The following is a 21,637-nucleotide window of genomic DNA, read 5'->3' as shown; positions in this document are numbered from 1 at the left end:
GAGCAGATTGCTAATTGCTCCTGGTTTTTGCTCTTCTAAAATAAGCTCAGACCGCAATCTGCATAAACGCTGCAGAAAGAGTAATGAACTGCCCGCCCACCTGAAATGCAGACTGGAGCAGAACACACAGGAGACAGAAGGATGGAAGGAGCCACCAGCAGCCCTCACCGTGCCACTGCCACCCCATCTGAGGACAGGGAGAGCAGGGGGGACACGGGCACTGGTCCAAATAAAGCCATGGACTTCTACCTAAACTAAGGACTGAAAACAAGGACTAAATGGAAGCACAAGAAGCACTGGATCACTCTGGCAAGCAGGGACAGCAGAGGGGAGCATGTCAGTGGGCACAGCCCTGCAGGAGTGGGAGAGCAGAGAAATTAAAAATTAAACCTGTCAGCCCCTGGTTTCTACCATTCCTTTAAACAATACATGCCTGCAGATGTCCAAGGTGTAAAAGGAAGCATTTACATACACAAACCTCCCCACAAATAAACATCCCATGACTTTATCACCAGATAATCTTGAATTGCAAAAGCACATCAGAACATTACTTTGCCCTTAATCTTTGTGAACTGTCAGCTGTGACCATGCCACTTCCATGCACATCCCAACCTGCAGAATGCAGGCACTGCTCCCCTGACTCTGTATCTCCCAAAAACACCACACAGAGACAGCTAACACAGACTTTGTTTTAAAACTCTGCTTAAGAGGTTTGTTTACTGTGAACTGTCCCTGCAGGGTGCTGGGAATCCAGAAGCACAAGCAACAGCAGTGCTTGCTCCAGGGCAGCTGAAGTGCCTGTACACCTGCACAAGCTCCCCCTGCCACTGAAGCACAGCTGAGTCACCTGTTCTGGCTTTTTCTTCATCTGAGGGAGAACCTAGGAAAACCAACCGTTTAACTCCAGACTAAGCATCTGGAGAGCACCTTGTAATTACAGTTCTGGTTCTCTTCTCTCTGACAGCTTCTCAAAACACGTGTGGATCCTGGTACATCCCAGAGCCTCTCCACTCCCTTCTTCCCTGGTGGCCCCCCCAGCTGCAGCTGCTGCATCAGCTCTGGTATTTATAGCCCCTCTCTGCTGACTCACCACTGCTCCTGGCTTATTTAGAACCTGCTTTAACTACATTTACCTTTGACAGTGTCACATTTATCACTCTCGTGTGTAATTTTGACACTTTGCCCTTCCAAAACTCATAGAAAAGAGACAGAGTCCTCTGTCTCTCTGTGCGGATGGGTGGGGATGTCCAGAACTTCCTTGTCCTGACTTGAGGAGTCCAGAGGAACAGAACCTGGCTCAATCTGATAGAAACACTCTGAGTCAGGGGTAGCAGGGCAGCCAGCTCAGGATGCCTGCTCTGAGGCGAGGACAGCTGAGCCCATGGGCAGCTTCTCCCCAGCCCTCCCCGGGTATCCTTGCTTCCACCTGGCCTCAGGATGTCCATCCACACCGTGCTAACACTGCCAACACCGACTGCCCCTGGCTGGAAAGAGATTACAGCAAGCAGTTAGTTACAAAGGGAGAGGAAGGATTTGCTATGGGCTGGTATAAATACACTAAAACACAAAGTTGAGGCAGCAGCAGTGCCTTACGCACATCACCATCTCCTAATGTGTTATTGTTACCTACGAGTCTGTATTCCATATGGAAGTTGTTTTACCCCAGCCCTCCCAAAATCCCCTTTAGAAATGCTGAGTTTCTCTGAGCAGAAATCTTGAACTTCCCTTGGCCCTGGGATCATCCTGAGGGGTCAATACCCTCAGGCAATTTTAGCACATTTTTGGGACAGGGTTTGACATTGGAACAGGCTTATAACAGCACATGGAACTAACTGATGCTCCCTGAGCACTCCCTGCAGTGACTGACAGGCTCTCAGCCCCCTCCAACCCAGCACCACACCTGCAGTCCCTCTGAGAGAGAACTGCTCCTTTCTCTGCTTGGCCTGCATGACCAGAAAAGCTGCTTCTCACGATTTGTCAGCCTAAGAGTGAAAAAGAAGAAAAATTACTTTCAAAAGTGTTTCTCTATCACTCCTGCATATAACAAAGCTCTCACTGACAGCTTGACAAAAATCTGGCAAAATGTTTTCCAAATGATTTAAAAAAAAAATTCAAGCACAAAGTTGTTACACAGAAACCTCACAGTTATCAAAATACGCATTGAAATGACCTTAATAACAAGGACAAGTCAAGCTTAGCAAGAGAACTTAATGGTCTTGATATTTGCTTTGTCCAAGCAGCCTGGGGGCTCAGCTCCTTTAAACATCATTTCCCAAGCCTACATAATACATGTGCAATATGTTACACTTTGGGAGCATTCCAAACACGCGTTCTCTCTTCTGCTCTAACCCTCCTGAGCTCTGAAGGCATCCGCCACAATCTCAGCCCCTAAAATGGCAGAACAGGCACAGGAGTGCAGCTGCCCAGCCCAGGCTGCTCCCACAGCTCTGCCTGCTCTGGGGCAGAGCTCCCTTTGTACCTGGTGTCATTTATACCCCTCTGGCATCATTTATCCGGGAACAGCAGCACAGGGGGCACTCCAACCTCTGCCTTTGGGACACCAGGGGACCTCAGAACTCCTTAAGATGCACCTCCAACCTCTGCCTTTGGGACCCCCATCACCACCCACCCGCCTGCATGAACCCTCTGGAGAATCCCCTGGGCTCCTCCCAGAGCCAGCCTTTCCTTCCTCTGCCCCATGCGTCATCCTCATTCTCTCCCACACATCCCATTGCCCATTTACGTGATCCTGAGCTCTGTGTAGCACCCTCTCTTCACTCAGCTGGACCTGAACCAGAGCCCAAACCTCCCCACTGTAAAATGCCCTCTCTCCTCTCTCGTCTCTGGAGCACAATGAGCAGAGCAGGAGCGTGGGCAGACAAGAGGCAGCCTGGAAGGGTGGGCATGGGCCTGCTGTCCGTGCACAAGGGAGCAGCCTCAGCACATCGGGGGCTCAGCCCAGCCCCCCGTGCACAGCTGTGCATCTCAGACACGCGGGGACACATTTCCTCCCTGCTGCTAAACCAGCTCTGCCCACCTTGGCACAAACCAGACAAACCCACCCACGCGCACAGCTCACCATCAGCGCTCAACAGCGCTTCAGGGACTAAAATCCCCCCTGGAATTGCACCTACTGCTGCCAAGGGGTAAGCATGGCATAGTCCCAGGAACCCTGAGGTCCCAGATAGGGGGTTTCATGAGTTCAGATCCCAAAGGGAAAGAAAACATTCACAATCTTTTTTTTTTTTAAATATCCTTCTTTGTGACTGCTCGTCCATGCTTAGCAAATAATTTATAAATCAAATGAAGCACCAAAGCACTGCTGCTAGAAAACTGTATTTTCCTCTTCTCCTTATGCTGTAAACAGATTCCTTTAGTTTCAAAATTTCAAACAAATAAAGGTGGCAGCATGCTGTCACTGCTCCTCACACGAATCCCTAATTTTATGATTACATCCTGCCATCAGTGCCAGGAATAAACAGAAGTCTCCAACACTGCAGTAACTGTGTTCCTCCTTCAACACAAGCCTCTGGTGGAACAAGTCCCACTCTACCACACAGATTCAGAGCGTGTCCTCATTCCAATCTGACAGCACAAAGCTGAGGCAGTGATGAACTCAGGGGCTCACTTATTTAGCCCAAAATAATGCACATGGAATGCGGAACAGTGCATGAATGACGTGCAGCAGAATCCACAGAGCCAGCCTGAGCAGCATCCCCATTTCATATCTCCTGACAACACATTATTCCAGACTAATAGAACTGACACCCACCCCTCCCTGCATATGAAGTGTGTAACCAACCCTCTGCAAACGTTCCTCAATGGAGATTTCTTCTCAGTTACTAAAATTCTGACAATGTCAGCAACATAATCCTGGAGCTATATCTGCCACAGCTCACTAGTGTTTGTTTTCCGTGCAGGAGCCATCCCTCCTGTGAGACACTCCCAAGCAGGGATGGCTTGTGCTCACTCCAGCAGCCAATATTGACTGGAACCACACTGGGCCGGGGAGCTGCTCCTGCCGAGCAGCACAGCTGATCAGCCCTTGCACCAATCCGCACAGGAGCAGTTCCAGGCGCATTCCAAAAACAGAGGAATTCATCTCCCTGAATTGAGAAAACAACGTTTTAACCACTGAAGCATCACAAAGACCAACCCTACATATGCTTGCTGCTCTCCTCCAAAATGTGCATGACACCGCTCAGCCTGAACTGAACCCTGCCTTTTCCTGCCCTTCTCTAGGGACTACTCACTCCACATCTCTGTCTACCAAGGCACTCTTATTCCATCACATCACATTTGGCTTTCAGAGCAGCATCTGTAACCCAGAGCAAAAGAACACACTCAGTACTTTTAGGCCATGATTTTTGCCTGGTTCAAAGTCAGAGAAGACTCACCCTGATTGAGAGCAACACTTCACAGCCCTGCTCAGGTGTGTGACCCTGTAAACAACCCAAGATCTGACTGTGCTGCCCAACCTTCCCTCCGGCCAAAGGAACACGCTGGCCCTGGCCATGATGGAGACTGCAGGGCTCTTCCCTGTGGCTGGGGGCAGACAAGAATCTGCTGTCTCCTCCAAGCTTCATGGCTCCCTGACAATGAAAGCACTTGAGAATTTAACCCTACCTGTGCAGGGACAGGCAAGGCACTTTTTAGTGATGAAATGACCTAGTACATGCTTTTGTCTGCTTTCATGCTCATGCTGTAGCCCCAAAATGACGTTGTTACTTTCTGAAGGGACACAAAAGTGAGACAAAGAGCATGATCAGCTTGAGGTAGGGAGCACACTGTGGCCTTTAGCCACAACCATCAGACTGGGTTCCAATGACTGCAGTCTGAAGGGAAAAGCTGACAGTGTCTTGACATGGTCATTACGTAAAATGCACCCTATTTCCTCTGCACCATATGCCTTTGATGCATTATCATTCCCACTCTTCTTGATTGCTTTTCAAAAGCCATCTAAATTAATGTGAATTGGTAAAGGGTAATTATTCCTATGAATAATCAGTGTATGCTAATACATGCAAAACTAGGACAAAATGCTAAGTTTCAGCAGCACTGGCTGTTCCTGTCGCTGACGGTCCCTGGTGAAGGGGACAGCGCTGACAGCAGGACAGAGGACAGCTGTGTCCTTCCTGCAGGAGCACAATTACTCTGCCCAGCAAAGCACACAGGAGCACAGCTCCTGCTCTTTGTCTAAAGCACCACCTTGCCAAAGGCTGGCTGGGCTGCTCCTAGCAAAATCCTACAGGAATCTGTATTAATAAAGATACAGGAGACTCAAAAAGAGAAAGAAGATGTTACCAAGAAGAAAAAGACAGAAGATATTGCCAACAAGAGGACTCAAGCAGAGGGGTGTGTAAGCATTTGCCACGGGCTCTCAGTGTGCTGCTCCCCTGATGGCAGGCAGAGCTTGGTGCCAGCACACCCCGGGTGCCCCAGACCCAGCACAGGCTGTGCCCCCAACATTTATCACCTCCATCCAACCACTGAACTGAATGGAGCCACACAGCAGCTAGGGGGGCCTCCACACACTCATGGGATTATACAGCACACAGGAACAAGGAGAACTGTTTCAGCCTTCTCAGTAATGGCAGCAAAGTCCAAGCGAGAACTAAGATCCTGCTCAAAATAAACGGCCATTTGGAATTCTCTGCAACTTGCATTTGCTGCCTCCTCAAAGTCACAGCATACGTTCTGGCAACATGATGGGAAATGCATTAGCGAATTACAAGAAACATTTTAAATCCAGTTAGAGACCAGCCCGCCATTATTTTATTAGAGTGCTTTTTAAGAAATGTAACTTGTGACAGCACAGTGAGTCTAGAAGGGCCATTTCCCCACCTTTTGGGGACAAAAGACTGCCAGGACTCCCCCAGACTCCTGCTGCTCCCCAGCCCCTCGAGGTCCCTCTGAGCAGCAGCAGGATCCCTCAGCCACGCTCAGCACACACAGCAGCTCCTGAGCGCTCCAGCGGGAGCACTGCCAGCCTGCCTGCTTCACCTAGGATACCGCTGGGCTCCCAGAAAAACGCTGTGATTCCTCTGCTGCAGCCTTCCCAGAGAATCCCGTTCCACAGGCACCAGGGAAAGGCAGGAACCGGTCACCTCCTCCACGCACAATAACATTCAGTTTCAGTTCTGGGACAAAAGTATCAAATGAGCGAACAGGCTAGCCAGGGAGGATGTCAGATCCCCAGCACTGCAGGATTTTATCTGCAGACTAGAGGAGCATATGTCGAGGATGCGTGCTCTGCCAGAAGACACAGAGATACAGAAGAGAGGCGTTGGGGAGATTTTTGGCTGAGCCAGCGTTCCCACAGCGCCAAGGGTGTCAGTGCCCTGCTGCCCTCCCCAGCACAGGGCAGCCAGCCCACAGTGCACAGAGAGCACGGAGAGCCACAGAAACCCCCTTGCAAACGCCCCAAAACCACACTGCTGCTGCACACTGGGCACCGCTGAGGGTATTTCAGCACAATCCATGGGAGTTCTCCCAGGAGCCGCGTGCTGCTCTGGGAGGGATGGATGGATGGATGGATGGATGGATGGATGGATGGATGGATGGATGGATGGAGGGATGGAGGGAGGGATGGAGGGAGGGATGGAGGGATGGATGGATGGAGGGATGGATGGAGGGATGGATGGAGGGATGGATGGAGGGATGGATGGATGGATGGACGGACACCTGGTTTATCCCAGCACACAGAGCCACAGCAGCTCTCCCCAGGCTTTATCATCATGGCCCTGTGCTCACTCCCTGCTCGGGAAAAATCACAGCATGGCCTTCAGGGAGCTAATTAAGAATACACGCTGAGCTGAGGAAGGCACAGGCTACGGACAGACTGACCGCAAAGCAAACACAGGGAAGAAAACATCCAAGACCCTCACAAATGATTGTGTATTTCTAACATGCTGGAACTTTTAAGATCAAACTCCAGATGCATACTTTTATTTTTCGTTTTAAAATGTAAATTATTAATAAAATTACAATCATTTCAGTGAAAAGGTAGAAGGCTACACATTCATATTTCCCAGAAATAATGTCTATATATTAGGTGACTGCCGCTTACTAGGGATTAATTGCAAACTCAGCAGAATTAGTTCAGTGAAACAATCTCTCTTTAACTTAGGAGCTTTTTATTCAAATGAACACGGAAACTGAATAAAACAAAGCAGAGCAGTTGTCCAAACTAAGTAACCCAGCAGGGCTCACCCATTGCCCACAACCCTGTCAGGGTCCATCAGGACAGCCCCAGACTGCCCACAACCCCTGGGGCAACACAAGAGCCCCCAGACTTTCAGCTTTAAACTACGGTCCAGTACTAGGAGAAGGAAGGGGAAAATCAAAGGGCTGTTATTTGTCTCTAATGAATTTCAGAAAAATTCCTATGAAAAGCTGTTAACAGGAACCAGGCACTGCTGAGAATCGGGGAAACCATGGATTATAACACAAATACCAATTTCAGCACACTAACAAACAGTCTCCAATCACAAATATCCCACCACCAAAAGCCCAGATTAATATGGTACTAAAAATCTGAGGTAAGAGGTCAAAGAACATTCAGAGATGTGGAGGTAAAATGGCAATGTCCTACCTCACTCCCATTGCCAGACTAGCTCACCCTTATGGAAAATCTTTTGTTACTATGGTGACGGGGAATCAAAAAAAACTTAGATCCATGTAAACACAGGTTTTCCTACACAGATTGCAGTATTCTGTGCTGACAGTTAATCCCAATTTATGAATTTTCAGTTATTCAGTCAACAGAGAAAAGCAAGTGATTATTCATAAATAAAAAGGTTAAAGTTCATTCCTAGATAAATCGCAAACAAAAACAGGTCTGAATTTCTCATATCAGTTATTCACAATAACCAATTCGCTCACCTCCAGTTACTTGCCAAAACCCAGACATACTAATCTCAATTACTTATTTTAGGGGGCAACTCCTCCCTGTTTTTCTTGTGCTATATTTGTTTACGTACGTATATAAACAAACGTATGTCTCTGTCTCCTCCCCTCTGTGGGCCACACACAGAGTAAACAAGGAACAGAGGCTGTTAGTGAAGGCTTCTGAAATTCACTATATTCAGCTTTGAACTGCTGGCCCAAGGGTGAAATCAGAACTGACTCATAATGTCTCAGTTCTTTTTTAAGCTGCAACTGAACATTCATAGGAAAACTAAAATAGTCTGAAACAGTTTCAGCTACCAGATCTGATGGTTTTTATCTCCAATGTCCTGACACCAGCCATTCATTTTTCTCCTTTTTTGAGCCTTTTCAAAGCTGAGTTCCAGGAACACACTGAAATCAGAGTCTCGCACCCCAGGCACCTTCCACCTCCTCTTGCCTACATGAACCCTACTCTGAGACTACAGCTTCCAAGGAGGAATCTAGTCCTGCCTCGACTATCAAACAGGTTTGTGTAAGATTAGGAATCTGTAAGATTAGGAACTTCCCTCAGGTGGGGATCCTGCAGTCTGGATTCCACAGCTGTGGCAGCAGTCAAAGGGCAGAGAGCACCCACCCGAGTGGCACCCACCACCAGCCCCTTCCAACAGCCCAGGCTTCCAGCTGGCCAGCTCCAGCAGGGGTGTGCATGCTGCTCCTGTGGGCAGGGCACAGCTCACCCAGCCCTGTGTGTGCGTCCTTCCCCTGGCACAGCTCATCCAACCCCTGTGTGCGCATCCTTCCCCTGGCACAGCTCACCCAGCCCTGTGAGCAGGGCACAGCTCACCCAGCCCTGTGTGTGCGTCCTTCCCCTGGCACAGCTCACCCAGCCCTGTGAGCAGGGCACAGCTCACCCAGCCCTGTGTGTGTGCATCCTTCCCCTGGCACAGCTGCCCTGAGCAGGGCACAGCTCACCCAGCCCCTATGTGTGTGCATCCTTCCCCTGGCACAGCCCACCCAGCCCTGTGTGTGTGCATCCTTCCCCTGGCACAGCTCACCCAGCCCTGTGTGTGCATCCTTTCCCTGGCACAGCTCACCCAGCCCTGTGAGCAGGGCACAGCTCACCCAGCCCTGTGTGTGCGCATCCTTCCCCTGGCACAGCTCACCCAGCCCTGAGCAGGGCACAGCTCACCCAGCCCTGTGTGCGCATCCTTCCCCTGGCACAGCTGCCCTGAGCAGGGCACAGCTCACCCAGCCCTGTGTGCGCATCCTTCCCCTGGCACAGCTCACCCAGCCCTGTGTGTGCATCCTTCCCCTGGCACAGCTCACCCAGCCCTGTGTGTGTACATCCTTCTCCTGGCACAGCTGCCCTGAGCAGGGCACAGCTCACCCAGCCCTGTGAGCAGGGCACAGCTCACCCAGCCCTGTGTGTGCATCCTTCCCCTGGCACAGCTCACCCAGCCCTGCGAGGTGCCACGGGCAGCAGGCACTCGTGGAGCTGCCCTGCAGCAGCACCTCCATCACACCTGTGGCTCCACGTGGGGCCAGGACATGCACACTCTGCTTTATCTCTGCCTGCTCCGCACAGCATTTGTCACCTGAATCACTGCTTCCCCTGTCCTACAGAGAACACCCACGCAGCAAAGCCCCAGGCAATGCCGGCACGGGAGCCCTTTGGTAACTCAGCAGCAATCCAGGCCTCACATTGTTCTGGCAGCTCTATCAGGCAATCCACGACCAGATGGATGTATTTGTAAATAAGGCAGATCAGTTTTGTCAGGTTGTAATTGGTTTTAGAACAAGCAATTCCCACGATGACAAACAACAATTAAAGAGCCCCACAGTGCAACACCAAGCAGGCAGCACTTAGGGACAGCAGCAAAGGGCAGCGATGGCACTGCCACCACAGACACACGGATGGCTTCACCTGGGACAGGCCTTGCCATGCAGGAGAACAGGAAAGCTCAGCCAGGGCGACCCCAGAAGTCGAGGATGTCGGGTGCCCATTGAAGCTGCAGCTGGAGCCACGCTATCCCCTTGGCAATTCAGAGCCTGCGAGGACCAGCTGTGCCTCTGTCCTGGAAAGTCACCTGGATGCAGGCTGACACAGAGCACACCAGCTCCTGGGGAGCCTGAGACCTCACACTGGGGACAAGGAGCCCTTCCCAACAAACTCTGCACACACACAGCCTGGTGAAGACTCCAAGAAAGTGAAAGAAGAGGACACTGAAGATTTTTTTCTTGCTTCCAAAGCTGTACTGCCACCATGAATTGCTGCAGGCTCAGTAGTTAGATTGGTGACCATAAATGTCTTTTCCACTGTCATTGTGATGTACACCACAGACAAGGACACTGCAGCAAACTCACACTGACAATGTGACCAGCCTCCAAATTCCTGGCACACCAACACGACCACACGCGCCAGAAACCAGCAGGGTTTGCACCCAGCTCTCACACAGACAGGGAAATCCTGGGGACACAACCTGGGACTCTCCCCATGACCAGCCGCCACTAAACTCCCAATGAAGGTTTAATTCTGAAGCTACTCTTCAGCTTTGTGACCTGCAAAATTCCTTCCTTCCATCCAGGCCTTAAGAAAGGTACACCAACTGCTCCAGGCTCCTCTCCATGCCACACAGATGTCTCCTCCCTGCCCTGGACAGGCATTTAAAAGCAGGAGGCAGCTACATCCACATCACAGTCCCAGGGATGCTCGAGTACATGCTGTGTGATTAGGAGGAGAGGCAAAGAGTGTGCATTTCTTTTTCCTCTTCTTCTCACTCCCCCTTAGCTCGGAGCTGACCTCTCCCACGAACAGATTATTGTTATTTCAACAGCGCATCTCACACTGCCATCCTGCAGAACAATGACTACACGAGTACTCTTTGTAATGATTTCACTTCCAGGGGTTTAGAATATGACATTTTCACTTGCAATATGTTTACTTAGTATTTCTTTAGGAATTTTAGCAACAGTAGGTCAAGAGCGCACAAGCAGGAAAAAACATGCAGGAAAAAATGCTTTTAAAGCCATGAGTCACTCAGAACACGATCCAGCAAGGATGTTAAAAGAAACAAAAAATGCTTTGAAAGAACCTACTGAGAGTCTGATTCCCAGGTTACTTGATCTATTCCAAATTAAAACTCTTTCTTTGCCACACTTCCTCAAGCTCTTCCTGAGCTATCTGAAAAATCCAATTACAGTGGAGATCCTGATTTCCATGTTCATTTATTACCACAGCAGAAGTCCCATTCACTTTAGTGGTAATAAAGAACAGGGCAATAGGAAATCCCCTACAAAACATTTAATGTATTTAATGGAAAATAAAATCTAGAACGATTAAAGGAAAAGGTAGCAGAATACATGCAGCAGGGGTGCAGGCAGACCTCGCACAGGGCACTCACAGCCACCTGCTGACAGCAGCCTCTACAACGTGCCTGCCTTTCCTTCACACACACACGAGGCCAGCGACCCAGAATTATCAAACTGATGATCTCCAGCTTAGACCTGCTCTCGAGATCATCTCCTCTTAAAGTTCCAAAGCACAACAGCCCCTCGGGCTCTCACCGTGCCACAGAAGTGCCTGGAGACCACAAACGACTCTTCAAACAAACAAACAAAGCAGCAACACTACAGCAGCAAGAAGGAAACGGATCCTTGGGCTCTGTCGTGGTGAAGGAGAAGCAGAGCTGCATAGGCAGGAGAGCACACTTGGAAAGCTAACAGAAACACTTCTGGGAGGCAGATTGTTTGAGGCAGCTCAACAGCACCAGACGTGCAAGCAAGAGACTGACAGCAGCAGCTCGGCCCCAGTTTCCAGCCCTCTGGTCCCCAATCCTCCCAGGCCAGAGGCTCCCAAACCACAGAACCCTCCTAGGACAGACAGACAGACAGACAGACACTCCCAGCCTCGTGAACACCAGCCAGAGGCACGGCTGCTGCCCTCCCCTGATAATGCTGTGCCTGCAGAGCTGACTTTGGGGACCCACCTCCACAAGAGGCTGGCAAGCACCAACTTCCACTCTGGGATTGTTACCACACCTTTTTTACATGTCTTTGTTGGTAAAACAAAGGGGAATATTTAAATCAAAGAGGTTTGAAAACCTCTCCTTCCCTACTGCGGCCATCCTCCCGGTTGTCTCCTCACTGCTGAGCACCAACAGCCCTGGAGAATCAGCACAACCCTGGGATGAACAGCAGGGCTGTGCATCCCTGCCTGCTGCACTGTGACGGGGAATTTCTCACGTGAGCTCCAAAGCCAAGCTGCTGGAAAACCACAGGCAGCAAACACTCCCACATACAGCATCTTGGCAGCAAGGAACACACAGCCCCACCACACCAGCCCAGGGAACGCACCACAGCACATGAACTCCCTCACTAATTTTATTTTGATACTCCACTTCCTCTCTTAAAATTGCACGTTGCAACACACTGTTCAGCGGCTGCCTCGGTCCAAACCACTGCAAGTGCCTTACAGGCAGAAAAGGAAGACTAAAATAAGTTATCTCAGGCCAGTTTGTAAAGGGAAAAGTTGACAAATCAGGCTCTCAAAGACGTGAACAGTGTAAAGCGCATCCAATAACCATAGGCCCAGAGCAGGAGCACGGGGCAAGAGCTGGCAGCCCTAGGGAGGTCAGCAGTGCCAGGTACAGCCCACCTGTACCTACCTGCACAGCAGAGACAGGCACAGCCCACCTGTACCCACCTGCACAGCAGTGCCAGGTACAGCCCACCTGCACATGGTCAGCAGTGCCAGGTACAGCCCACCCGCACCCACCTGCACAGCAGTGCCAGGTACAGCCCACCTGTACCCACCTGCACAGCAGTTCCAGGTACAGCCCACCTGCACATGGTCACCAGTGCCAGGTACAGCCCACCCGCACCCACCTGCACATGGTCACCAGTGCCAGGTACGGCCCACCTGCACAGCAGTGCCAGGTACAGCCCACCTGCACCCAGACTCACACTGCTCACCCTGTCCTCAGCCACTGCTGAGGCACACACCACTGGCAGAGAGGTGGGGCACACACAGCACATCAGTCATCAGGAAGGAACATTCACCTTTTCAGGAGCAGGGCTTGTTGGCAGCTCAGCAAAAGCCTCCTGGGATTAAATCCACAGTGAGGACACAGAGCCACCCAGGCTGTAAGAAAGGGGAGATTACTTGACAGCAGGAGGAGCGTGCCCACACATGCTGCTGAACCCTGGCAGCCCTGGGCCAGGCATCACCTGTGTGACCTGTGCCCTCCCTGTCCCCTGTGTGACCTGTGCCCTCCCTGTCCCGTGTCACCTGTGTAACCTGTCCCCTGTCCCCTCCCTGTCCGTGCCAGGGCACGGCTGCTCCCAGGGCAGCAAAGGCATCCCAGGAGTGACTGCTGCTGCTGTGCCATGCGTGGGAGCTTGACAAACAGCTTCTGAAACCAAGCCAAAGCCAGGCAGGAGAAAACCTGAGAGCTCCCATCTCACCTTCCACAGGCCAGCAAAAGGGAGAGTAAATCCTGCTCCTGACAGGGGCTGAAACCGCACACACAACTTACAACATTCCACCTCACAGAGCCTTATCAATATCTGCTAAGCACCTGAAGGGCATTTGGTGCTGCACTCTAACAGCCCTTGAAACTCTTCACCTGGAACGAGGACTAGCTACAGGCCTCGAGTAAGTGTTGTAAGAGGGGTTTATTGTTATCGGGAGGAGAGACAGACTGACAAATAATGCCAGCTGCACAACCTGGCACCTGCCAGCTATCAGGGAAGAGGACAAGAGGTAGGAAAAGAAAATAGACACAAAATAAGGGATGCAGCTACTGCAACACAAGTAGTCAAAGGAAGCTAATGGGCAATGATAAATTAACCTAAACTTTATAAAAATGAGAAAGAATACATTCATTTTCTTTGGCCCAGGTCTGCAAATCTTTTTAGTGTCTTTAGATGCTAAAACCATCAACCCCCTAGTTTTATTATCAATTTATGCAGCGACTAAGAGTCACAAGAGTCAAGGAATCATCCCCTTGGCACTGTGCAGGCAGATGCACCATTTGGAGAGCCCCACCTCCAGGATCACAAGGGACCATGTCACCTGCCAGCCACAGCACACAAGATGCCTCACAGCAGTCTCCTGCCAACAGCAGCCAGAGGGATCACACAGGGGCCTGTGTTTGGCCAGGGTTAAGGCAGAACTGCAGGAAGCAATATAAAATTAAATAGCCAATCAACACAATGCGCAATTTTCTGCAAGATTGCCAATGCTGGACCATAGGCGGTTGCATCTGCATAATTAAAACTGGTTCGTTTTGCTGCATTAAAGCCACAAATCAGGCATGTAACCGTAATGAGGAAGATACATTTATTTCGATTTCTGGCCAGATAGAGCAAAAAAAACTTGCACGTCTGAAAACACGCACTTTAAATTGTGCATCCAAGGATCTGCTGTGCTCTGTATTCCGCAGGCAGCTGTCATGTGGCAGTTGTAAATCTGCAGCCATATCTCCACTGGTGTTTATTTTTAACACCACCACTCCTGTCTGCAAGGCTAAGGCAAATAAGAAAACCTGCCTCCTAAAAGTATTCTTAAATATTTTCTTTCTGGTACCATCCAGCAAGCATCTCCTGCCAGTGCTGGGGCCAGCTCTCCCCTCTCCGGACAGCTGGAGGGTGCAAAGCAGCAGCAGAAGCAAAGGACAGAGCCCGGGCAAGTGACGGGAGACACTGCGCCGTGGGCAGGAGCCTGCCAGCGCTGCGTGGGTGTGCAGGAGGGGACAGAGAGGTCTCCATGCACGGGCAAACCCTCTGCAGAGCTGCAGGAGCTGCGCTGCAGCCGCCGCGGACAGCAGCATCACTGCCAGCAGCAGGGGCACCGACCAGGGCCCCACACACCCTGCAGCACCGGCAGCCCTGGCCCCAGCCCCCAGGAGCAGCGTGTGCAGCAGGGCTCTCAGCAGACCCACACATCCCACCCAGGAGCAGCGTGTGCAGCAGGGCTCCCAGCAGACCCACACATCCCACCCAGGAGCAGCGTGTGCAGCAGGGCTCTCAGCAGACCCACACATCCCACCCAGGAGCAGCGTGTGCAGCAGGGCTCTCAGCAGACCCACACGCACCCCACACGCCCCCGCTATCTTTGCAAGCATTTCCAGGACAACTCCTTCCCACCGTGAGAGGAGCAGACACAGTTCTCCAGGGAAGGAGCAGAGCCGTCATGGCCAATAAATCACCCTGTGCACGAAGATAATTCCCGGTTCAAGCCTCCCCCATCCAATCTCACTCCCCACACAGCGCGTGGGCTCCCCGATTGCTGGAGCCAAGGCTGCGGCACCGCCGGGTCGGGCAGGGCTGGGCTCCCACCCCGCACCACGCCAGCCCTGGCTCTAACTCCCAACAGCCAGAGCTAGAGGCTGCAGCCAAACTTCCCTGAAAGCAGCCTCGGTAACTTTTCCCCCTCCGTGTCCTTCCAGGTGTCTCGGCAGCTCCGCTCTCCGGTTTTAGGCACCTGAGGCACTGCTGGCAGATCACTGCCTCACCCAGCGCTGGCTGGCACCCCACAACAGCAGCACCTGCCCGCTTCCAACCCTCTCTGTCCTCGTCCTCAGATGCATTCCCAGTGCGGCTTTGCTGGGGTTACCTCTCTCCCGTGCATGCTGCCATATGCCTGGAGCTCACACGCAGGGTTTGCCACCTTTCTCCCTCCCGTTTTCTCCTCCTCTCCATGCCGTGGGGACAAGCACTGTGCTGTGCTCAGATTCCAGGCCCATCCTCCGTAGCATGAGATCACTGCTTCAAATTTTCAGCTATTATCATCTTCATATTTCAGCATTTCTGTATCAACACTTTGGGTGTTAGTCACCCTTGCCACCACTTCCCCTCTTCTTTGTCCCTCTTTCTCTCCCATTTTAGTCTTTCTCTGGAGGTCTGGGCATCTGTCTTCACGAGGGTAGCAAGGGATTAGATATGAACAGCGTAATGACTCAATCCTTGAAGAAAATAAAGAGGATATCTGGGATAATGAGGTAGTCTACATCCAATCATTCAGTCAAGCCCGGAGAGACGCACTGTGCACAAGCGGAGGTGGGCGTTCGTGGTCACTGCCATAGCCTCAGAAGAGGTTTAGATGATCACAAACCCTGGTCCATGTCAGGCTGGCACACTCAACTGAGCACAAAAACCCCTCTCCTTCTGCAGTGCATCCTTGGCCACCAGCCCTCCTTGGGTCCCTACAAACGCAGTGACAATGCTGTCCTACCCGCTCAGCCACGTTTGCTCACATTGCCCCTACTTAGTGAGGAAGCACAGGCCACAGCAGAGCTCTGCACCAATCCCTCCAAACTCTTGGTTATCCTGCTCCAGCCATTCAGCAAGGTGTGAAAACCAGGCCCAGGCTGGTCCCCACAGAGAGGTGACACAAGTGATGGCTACCCCGTCACAGCAGCGCAGACTGGGGCCCTGCCTGTCACCACGGCCACCCCAAGATGACCCTGGTGCTGTGCCAGACCCAGCGTGCCCAGGAATGGACCCCACCGCCCCAGAGGCAGCACACTCGGGCCTTGGGGTGCGGCTGCCCAGCTCTCCCCAGCCTCAGGCACACTCACACCCTGTCAACACAAGAACGAGCCTTCGTGCAGCTGAAAACACAGACCAAGCACCCCGCATCAGGAATCAGCCATTCCTGGAGGTGTAATTATGCACAGAACAGTACCAAGGAAATTACTGCTGGCCCATCAGCAAACTGCCTGCAATACAGCTGCCCAAAACGTGATCACTGTGGTGTAATGTAACACCCTCAAACACGCCAGCATTAACTGCTGCACATATGGAAACCATGAGGCTACAGAAGCCAGGCCAAGAATGATCATGGCCTGTGAGTACTCCATGCACAAACAACAATCAGAAAAGCACTGGAGACATCCACAGCCAAGCTTCTGAACAGCTCAGAACCAGTCCTGCCCCCATGACCCCTCTGCACCCTGAGCACCCCAGAAGCAGGAATCACCTGGCCCAGGACACCTTTGAGAATAACGTGAAACCAAGGGACAGTCTCTAGGAACAAATGCAAATCCCCTCCCATAAAACGAACAATACCACACACTAAAAGAATATTTCATCTGCTTAACTGCAGGGTGCAATAACATCAATTTGCCCAAATTACACACAAGCAGAAAGGTAATTGGCACAGAGCAGGGTGTGTTGTGACTGTTCCGTCACTCTCCGAGGCCAGCTACAAAAGACTGAAATTCACGAAAGTAAACAATGGCACGAAACCAACAGCCAGCCCCTTCCCCAGAATCCCTCCCTCTGGCATCGCGCTGCCGCAGTTGGGCAGAGACTTTTCCAAGCGGAGTCTGTGCAGCCCAGCCATCACCCAGCCGAGCTGGGATCGGGAGAAAAATGGCAGCTCTTGAGTTTGCACAAGCACAAGTTAACCTGCAGAAAGGCTATTTTGCACTTTTAATTAACCACGTCCTGGACTTAAATATAATGAAGTGGTGAACACATATCCACACAAAACAACTGAGCAAAGGGGTGTGGAGCTGGTTTTATATAATAGTGGGGGGACTGAAGGAGGCAATGCAAGCGAAAGGCATGAAGTAAGCAGCTGAGAGTATCCTCCGTCTGAAGGTGGGAAAAGGAACCGTCATCAACGAACAGAATTAGCAATTACCGCAATAAGGAGTTGATTTATTACCAAGTTACCCAGAAATGCCCATTATTACAGTTTGGTTCCAAGGCGAAAATCCCTGGGTGTGCAATAGACAGAAGGTTACCCTGGCTCATTTCCCTCTGCCTCCAAGGCGCTGAGCCCTTCCCCGGGCTGCAGAGCTGCCGTGTGTCACAGGGTACCAACTTTCCTTCGAAACAAGAATTAACTGGCAGCCCTGGATTTGCTGCTCAGTGGTCTCAACAGACAAACCCTCCCGTTTTATTCCTCTCCAACACTCAGGAACGCAGCGACTGCCGCACAGCTCCGCACCACTACCGGCACTTGCATAATAATGACTGCGGGCCTGGAGGCGAGGGGCCGGAGCACCAAGGCGAACTTCCTTATATAAGGAGCGCAGGATCGATGCCCTCACACCGGGAGGCCGCGGGCAGCGCTCCCGCCCGCACAGCCCGGGGCTCCCCGGGCCGCCGCTGGGCGCTGCCCGCGGGAGGGCGGCCCCGGCCGGCGCCGCTTCGGGGCCGAGCGACCTCTGCCCATCCCCGCGCGCCGCACGCCGACGGCAGCGATGGCAGCGCCCGCCGGGCCGCGCCGGGCCGGGGCTCCCGCCGGTGCCTCCGCGGCTCCGCGCCCGGCGCTGCCGCAGCGCGGGAGGGGCGGGGGGCGGCGGCGCAGCCCCGCGGCCGGAGCCGGCCCGTCCCCGCCCCGCCCCGCACACAAAGGCGGCCCCGCCGCGCCCGCACCGGCCCGCGCTCCGCACCTTTGACCTGCGCCTCGTAGTCGGCGATGATCTCTTTGTCCTTCTTGAACTTGCCCTGCGCTGACATCGTGCGGGAGGGCGCGGGCCCCGCCGGCACCGCCGCGCTCCGCCGCCGCCTCACCCGGCCGCGGCCCCGCCGCCGCCAGCGGCCGCCGTCATTGGCGGCGCCGGGGACACCGCGGGGAGCCCGCGCAGCGCCGCCGGCTGCGGAGCGGGGCCGGGCACAGCCGAGCCGAGCCGAGCCGAGCCGAGCCGAGCCGAGCGCAGCCGCTCCCGCCGCCGGCCGAGGCGGGGCCCTGGCGCCGCTCCTGCGCTCAGGTTGCGCGCGGGGCGGGCGCTCCCGAGCCCCTTCCCCGCCCCGGCCCCGCCCCGGCCCCGCACGGCTCGGCCCGGCTCGGCCGCGCCCCCCGGGCCCCGCGGCGTGCGGAGCGCCCCGTGCCCGCCCCGCTGCGGGCTGTGTGCCTCTCCCCGCTGCGGGCTGTGTGCCTCTCCCCGCCGCGGGACGTGCGCCTCTCCCCGCTGCGGGATGTGTGCCTCTCCCCGCCGCGGGCTGTGTGCCTCTCCCCGCTGCGGGATGGGTGCCTCTCCCCGCCGCGGGCTGTGCGCCTCTCCCCGCTGCGGGATGTGTGCCCGCCCCGCTGCGGGCTGTGTGCCTCTCCCCGCCTGTCCCCGGCCGGAGCGGCCCCTCCGCAGCCCGGGCTCCGGCACCGCCGGGCGCCGCTGGCACAGCGCGGGTGCCCTGGAGCAGATTTGTCGCCTCTTGTTAAAACTGAGGAAAAAAGGAGAAGGTGTTCGTTCCAGCAGAAGCAACATCAGTGATTAAGGCGCTGCATCAGGAGTCCTATCTGAGCGCTCGGCACCCAGTCCATGAGAGCTCACACCCTTGCCAGCGGCGTGTGCGCTCGGACAGCGATGCGCGGACTCAGCCTCCGCACATCCACAATCAGCTGAGTGGGTCCTCTGTCCGGCCCCGGCTCCGCTCCCATCACTGCTCCACACAATGGGGTCTTTTATGGGTGTCTTGTGAGGAGTGAATTCAGGGAGATTTGATGATTCACAGTTACTCTGCCAACTTTAAAAAATAACCCCAGCCCATTACACAAATAATTTACCTAGTGCGAGCAGGCGGCACAGAGGAGCATTCTGCATCTCAGCGGCTGGGGAAGGGCCTGGGGAGGAGGGAGAAAAAGCGAGCCCTTCCAGGGAAACGCAGCCACAGCAGAACGTGAGGCACAGGCTCAGGGCCGAGCAGCGTTACTCCAACTCCAGGGGGACCAAGGGGCTCAGAGTCTCAGGGAAAACAAAAACTGTGCTAGACCCCGCTGGGCACCGGGAGCACAGGGAGGGCACAGGGAGCACAGGGAGGGCACAGGGGCAGGGGCTGCGAGCGTGGGTCAGTGTTTTGGGACAGGGCAGGAGCAGCCAGGGAGCGTGTGCCAGTCCCTAGGGTGAGTTGCTGCATCCCCTGCCAAGAATCTGAGAAGGGGCTGGGCTGGGATGCTGTGTGTGACTGCCCTAAGCTGTACTTGCAGCAGGGCTGGAAAGGCAACACCAAGGAGAGTCAAGAGGTATTAAAGAATGATCCTCCAGGAACATCAGGTCTCTGGAGAGGGTGCCAATGGGGTGTGAAATGATTGCTGTACACCAATGGTGTGCCATCTCCCAAAGAAAGGAAAAGCCAATTTACACCGTGACCAGAAAAGTCCAGCAATGACGATGTTGTGTTCCCACACAGCCAAGAACACCCTGGAGGGTCCTGAGGGTTCTGAGCTCACTCTCCACAAAGAAAAAATAAACCAAACTAAGTAAGGAAAGAGAAGCACAGGCCATTTGATAAAGGATTCATCCTAGCAGCAGTCACTTCTTCTTGCAACATCCACAGGGATTCAGAGAGCAAGGACCAGCACTCCTGATAACCACCTGTGCCATAAGACAGATTTTGATTTTCTTGCCAAATTGGTTCAAACCTGTGAGGCCAGCTCTGTGGTCAAAGCTGAGTGAGAGTGTTAAGCATCTCTTCTGAGAAGTGGTCCACAAAATAGTGGTGAAAGAAAAATCCCAGTCATTAAATGATCCAACAGCGCCAGCGGTTTCTGCTACTCAGAGATCATAAAGAATAAAGAAGCAGCGATGGCTGAAGAAAAATAATCCAATCATGAATTAATGATCTTTAATAAATATCAATGTCTAAGATACTTTGTGGAATTTCTACTTGAAACAGCTTCTTAAAAGGAAGGATTACATTGTAATTCACTTTGTGACATTCTCAACCCAGAATTTTTTAATGAAGAATGGGAAGGGATGGGATTTAATCATAATAAACACTTCAAGCTTGAGGTATAGAGAAACCAACAGTAGCTATGGCAACGTGGTCACTCCAGTAAGGCTAATGCAGATTATTTCCAGGGCAGTAGCCTTGTGTGTGCTCAGGAAGCAGAGGTAATGTTGGCTTAAAGCAATTCCTAAATTAAGGAAAAATTTTTAAGCAGAAGCTGTCTTGCACTCTTTGTTTCCAGCTTCAGACTGTAAGTGTTTCACAATGAGCTGAACGTACACAGCAGCCTCAGCAGAGTACTGACCTGCTGCTTCCAGAGACACTCAGGTATGTCACCCTGAGCTGGGCAGACCCTCTGGTCATGGATCCACAGACTGGTTTGTGTTGGAGGGGTCTTGAGGCTCGTCTCATTCCAGCCCCCTGCCATGGCAGGGACACCTTCCAGCGGACCAGGCTGCTCCAAGCACTATCCAGCCTTGAATGCTTGCAGAGATGGAGCATCCATCACAGCCACTCTCACACCGGGGAAGCTTTGCCAGAGAAGGCTGGAGCCAGGCTGGAGGCCACACCAAGCCACACATGACATGGACACCAAGCTGTGTGATGAAACCCTTCCCAGCCTTACATGAGTGCCAGAGCGGCTGCCAGTCACTCATCCCAGAGTGAGGCAGCTTGTGACATGGCCCCAACTCTCCCTTGGTCTTTCTGCCTTCCTGAGGTCTCTGAAAGGCAGAATCCCTTGTGCCAGTCCTTGCACTGAAGAAGCTGGGGGAGGGGGACGGCTTTGGCCATTGATATGTGGCTAAACCCTCTGCAGCCTCTCTGGGGAGTTGCTGTAAATCCCTGCTTGGTGATGGAAACTGTTCCAGGCCAGGCTCGAGGGTCCCAAGGAGGTGTGGGCTGTGCCTCAGGCTCACGAGGCCTGCAGAACACCAGCCAGACTGGCAGAGATTGCCCACGCAGGAGAGCGCTCAGTGCAGCAGGGTCAGTGGGAATGAAATCCACATGAGCCCTGCTGGCTGTGCCCTCCATGGGGATGGCACGGCTCTGACACAGCGTGCTGCAC

At 53.0% G+C, this 21,637-nt stretch overlaps 1 protein-coding gene across 2 annotated transcripts in view; it reads right to left on the bottom strand.

The window, feature by feature from the left end:
- Positions 1 to 18,626, bottom strand: part of SRGAP3 (SLIT-ROBO Rho GTPase activating protein 3) — a 64,861-nt gene extending 46,235 nt beyond the window's left edge. Inside the window, exon 1 of one of the 2 annotated variants that reach the window (XM_074550272.1) lies at positions 18,297 to 18,626. In XM_074550272.1, the coding sequence (XP_074406373.1) occupies positions 18,297 to 18,363 (67 nt within the window). In that variant the 5' untranslated portion in view covers positions 18,364 to 18,626. The remainder of the gene's footprint in view (positions 1 to 18,296) is intronic. The other variant, XM_074550273.1, reaches the window with a different exon arrangement.
- Positions 18,627 to 21,637: the final 3,011 nt, after the last annotated feature.

The sequence above is a fragment of the Zonotrichia albicollis genome, chromosome 12, assembly GCF_047830755.1.
Source record: "Zonotrichia albicollis isolate bZonAlb1 chromosome 12, bZonAlb1.hap1, whole genome shotgun sequence".
NCBI lineage: Eukaryota > Metazoa > Chordata > Aves > Passeriformes > Passerellidae > Zonotrichia > Zonotrichia albicollis.
The sequence above is the reverse complement of the archived record's forward strand: the minus strand, read 5'-3'. Positions and strand labels throughout refer to the sequence as shown.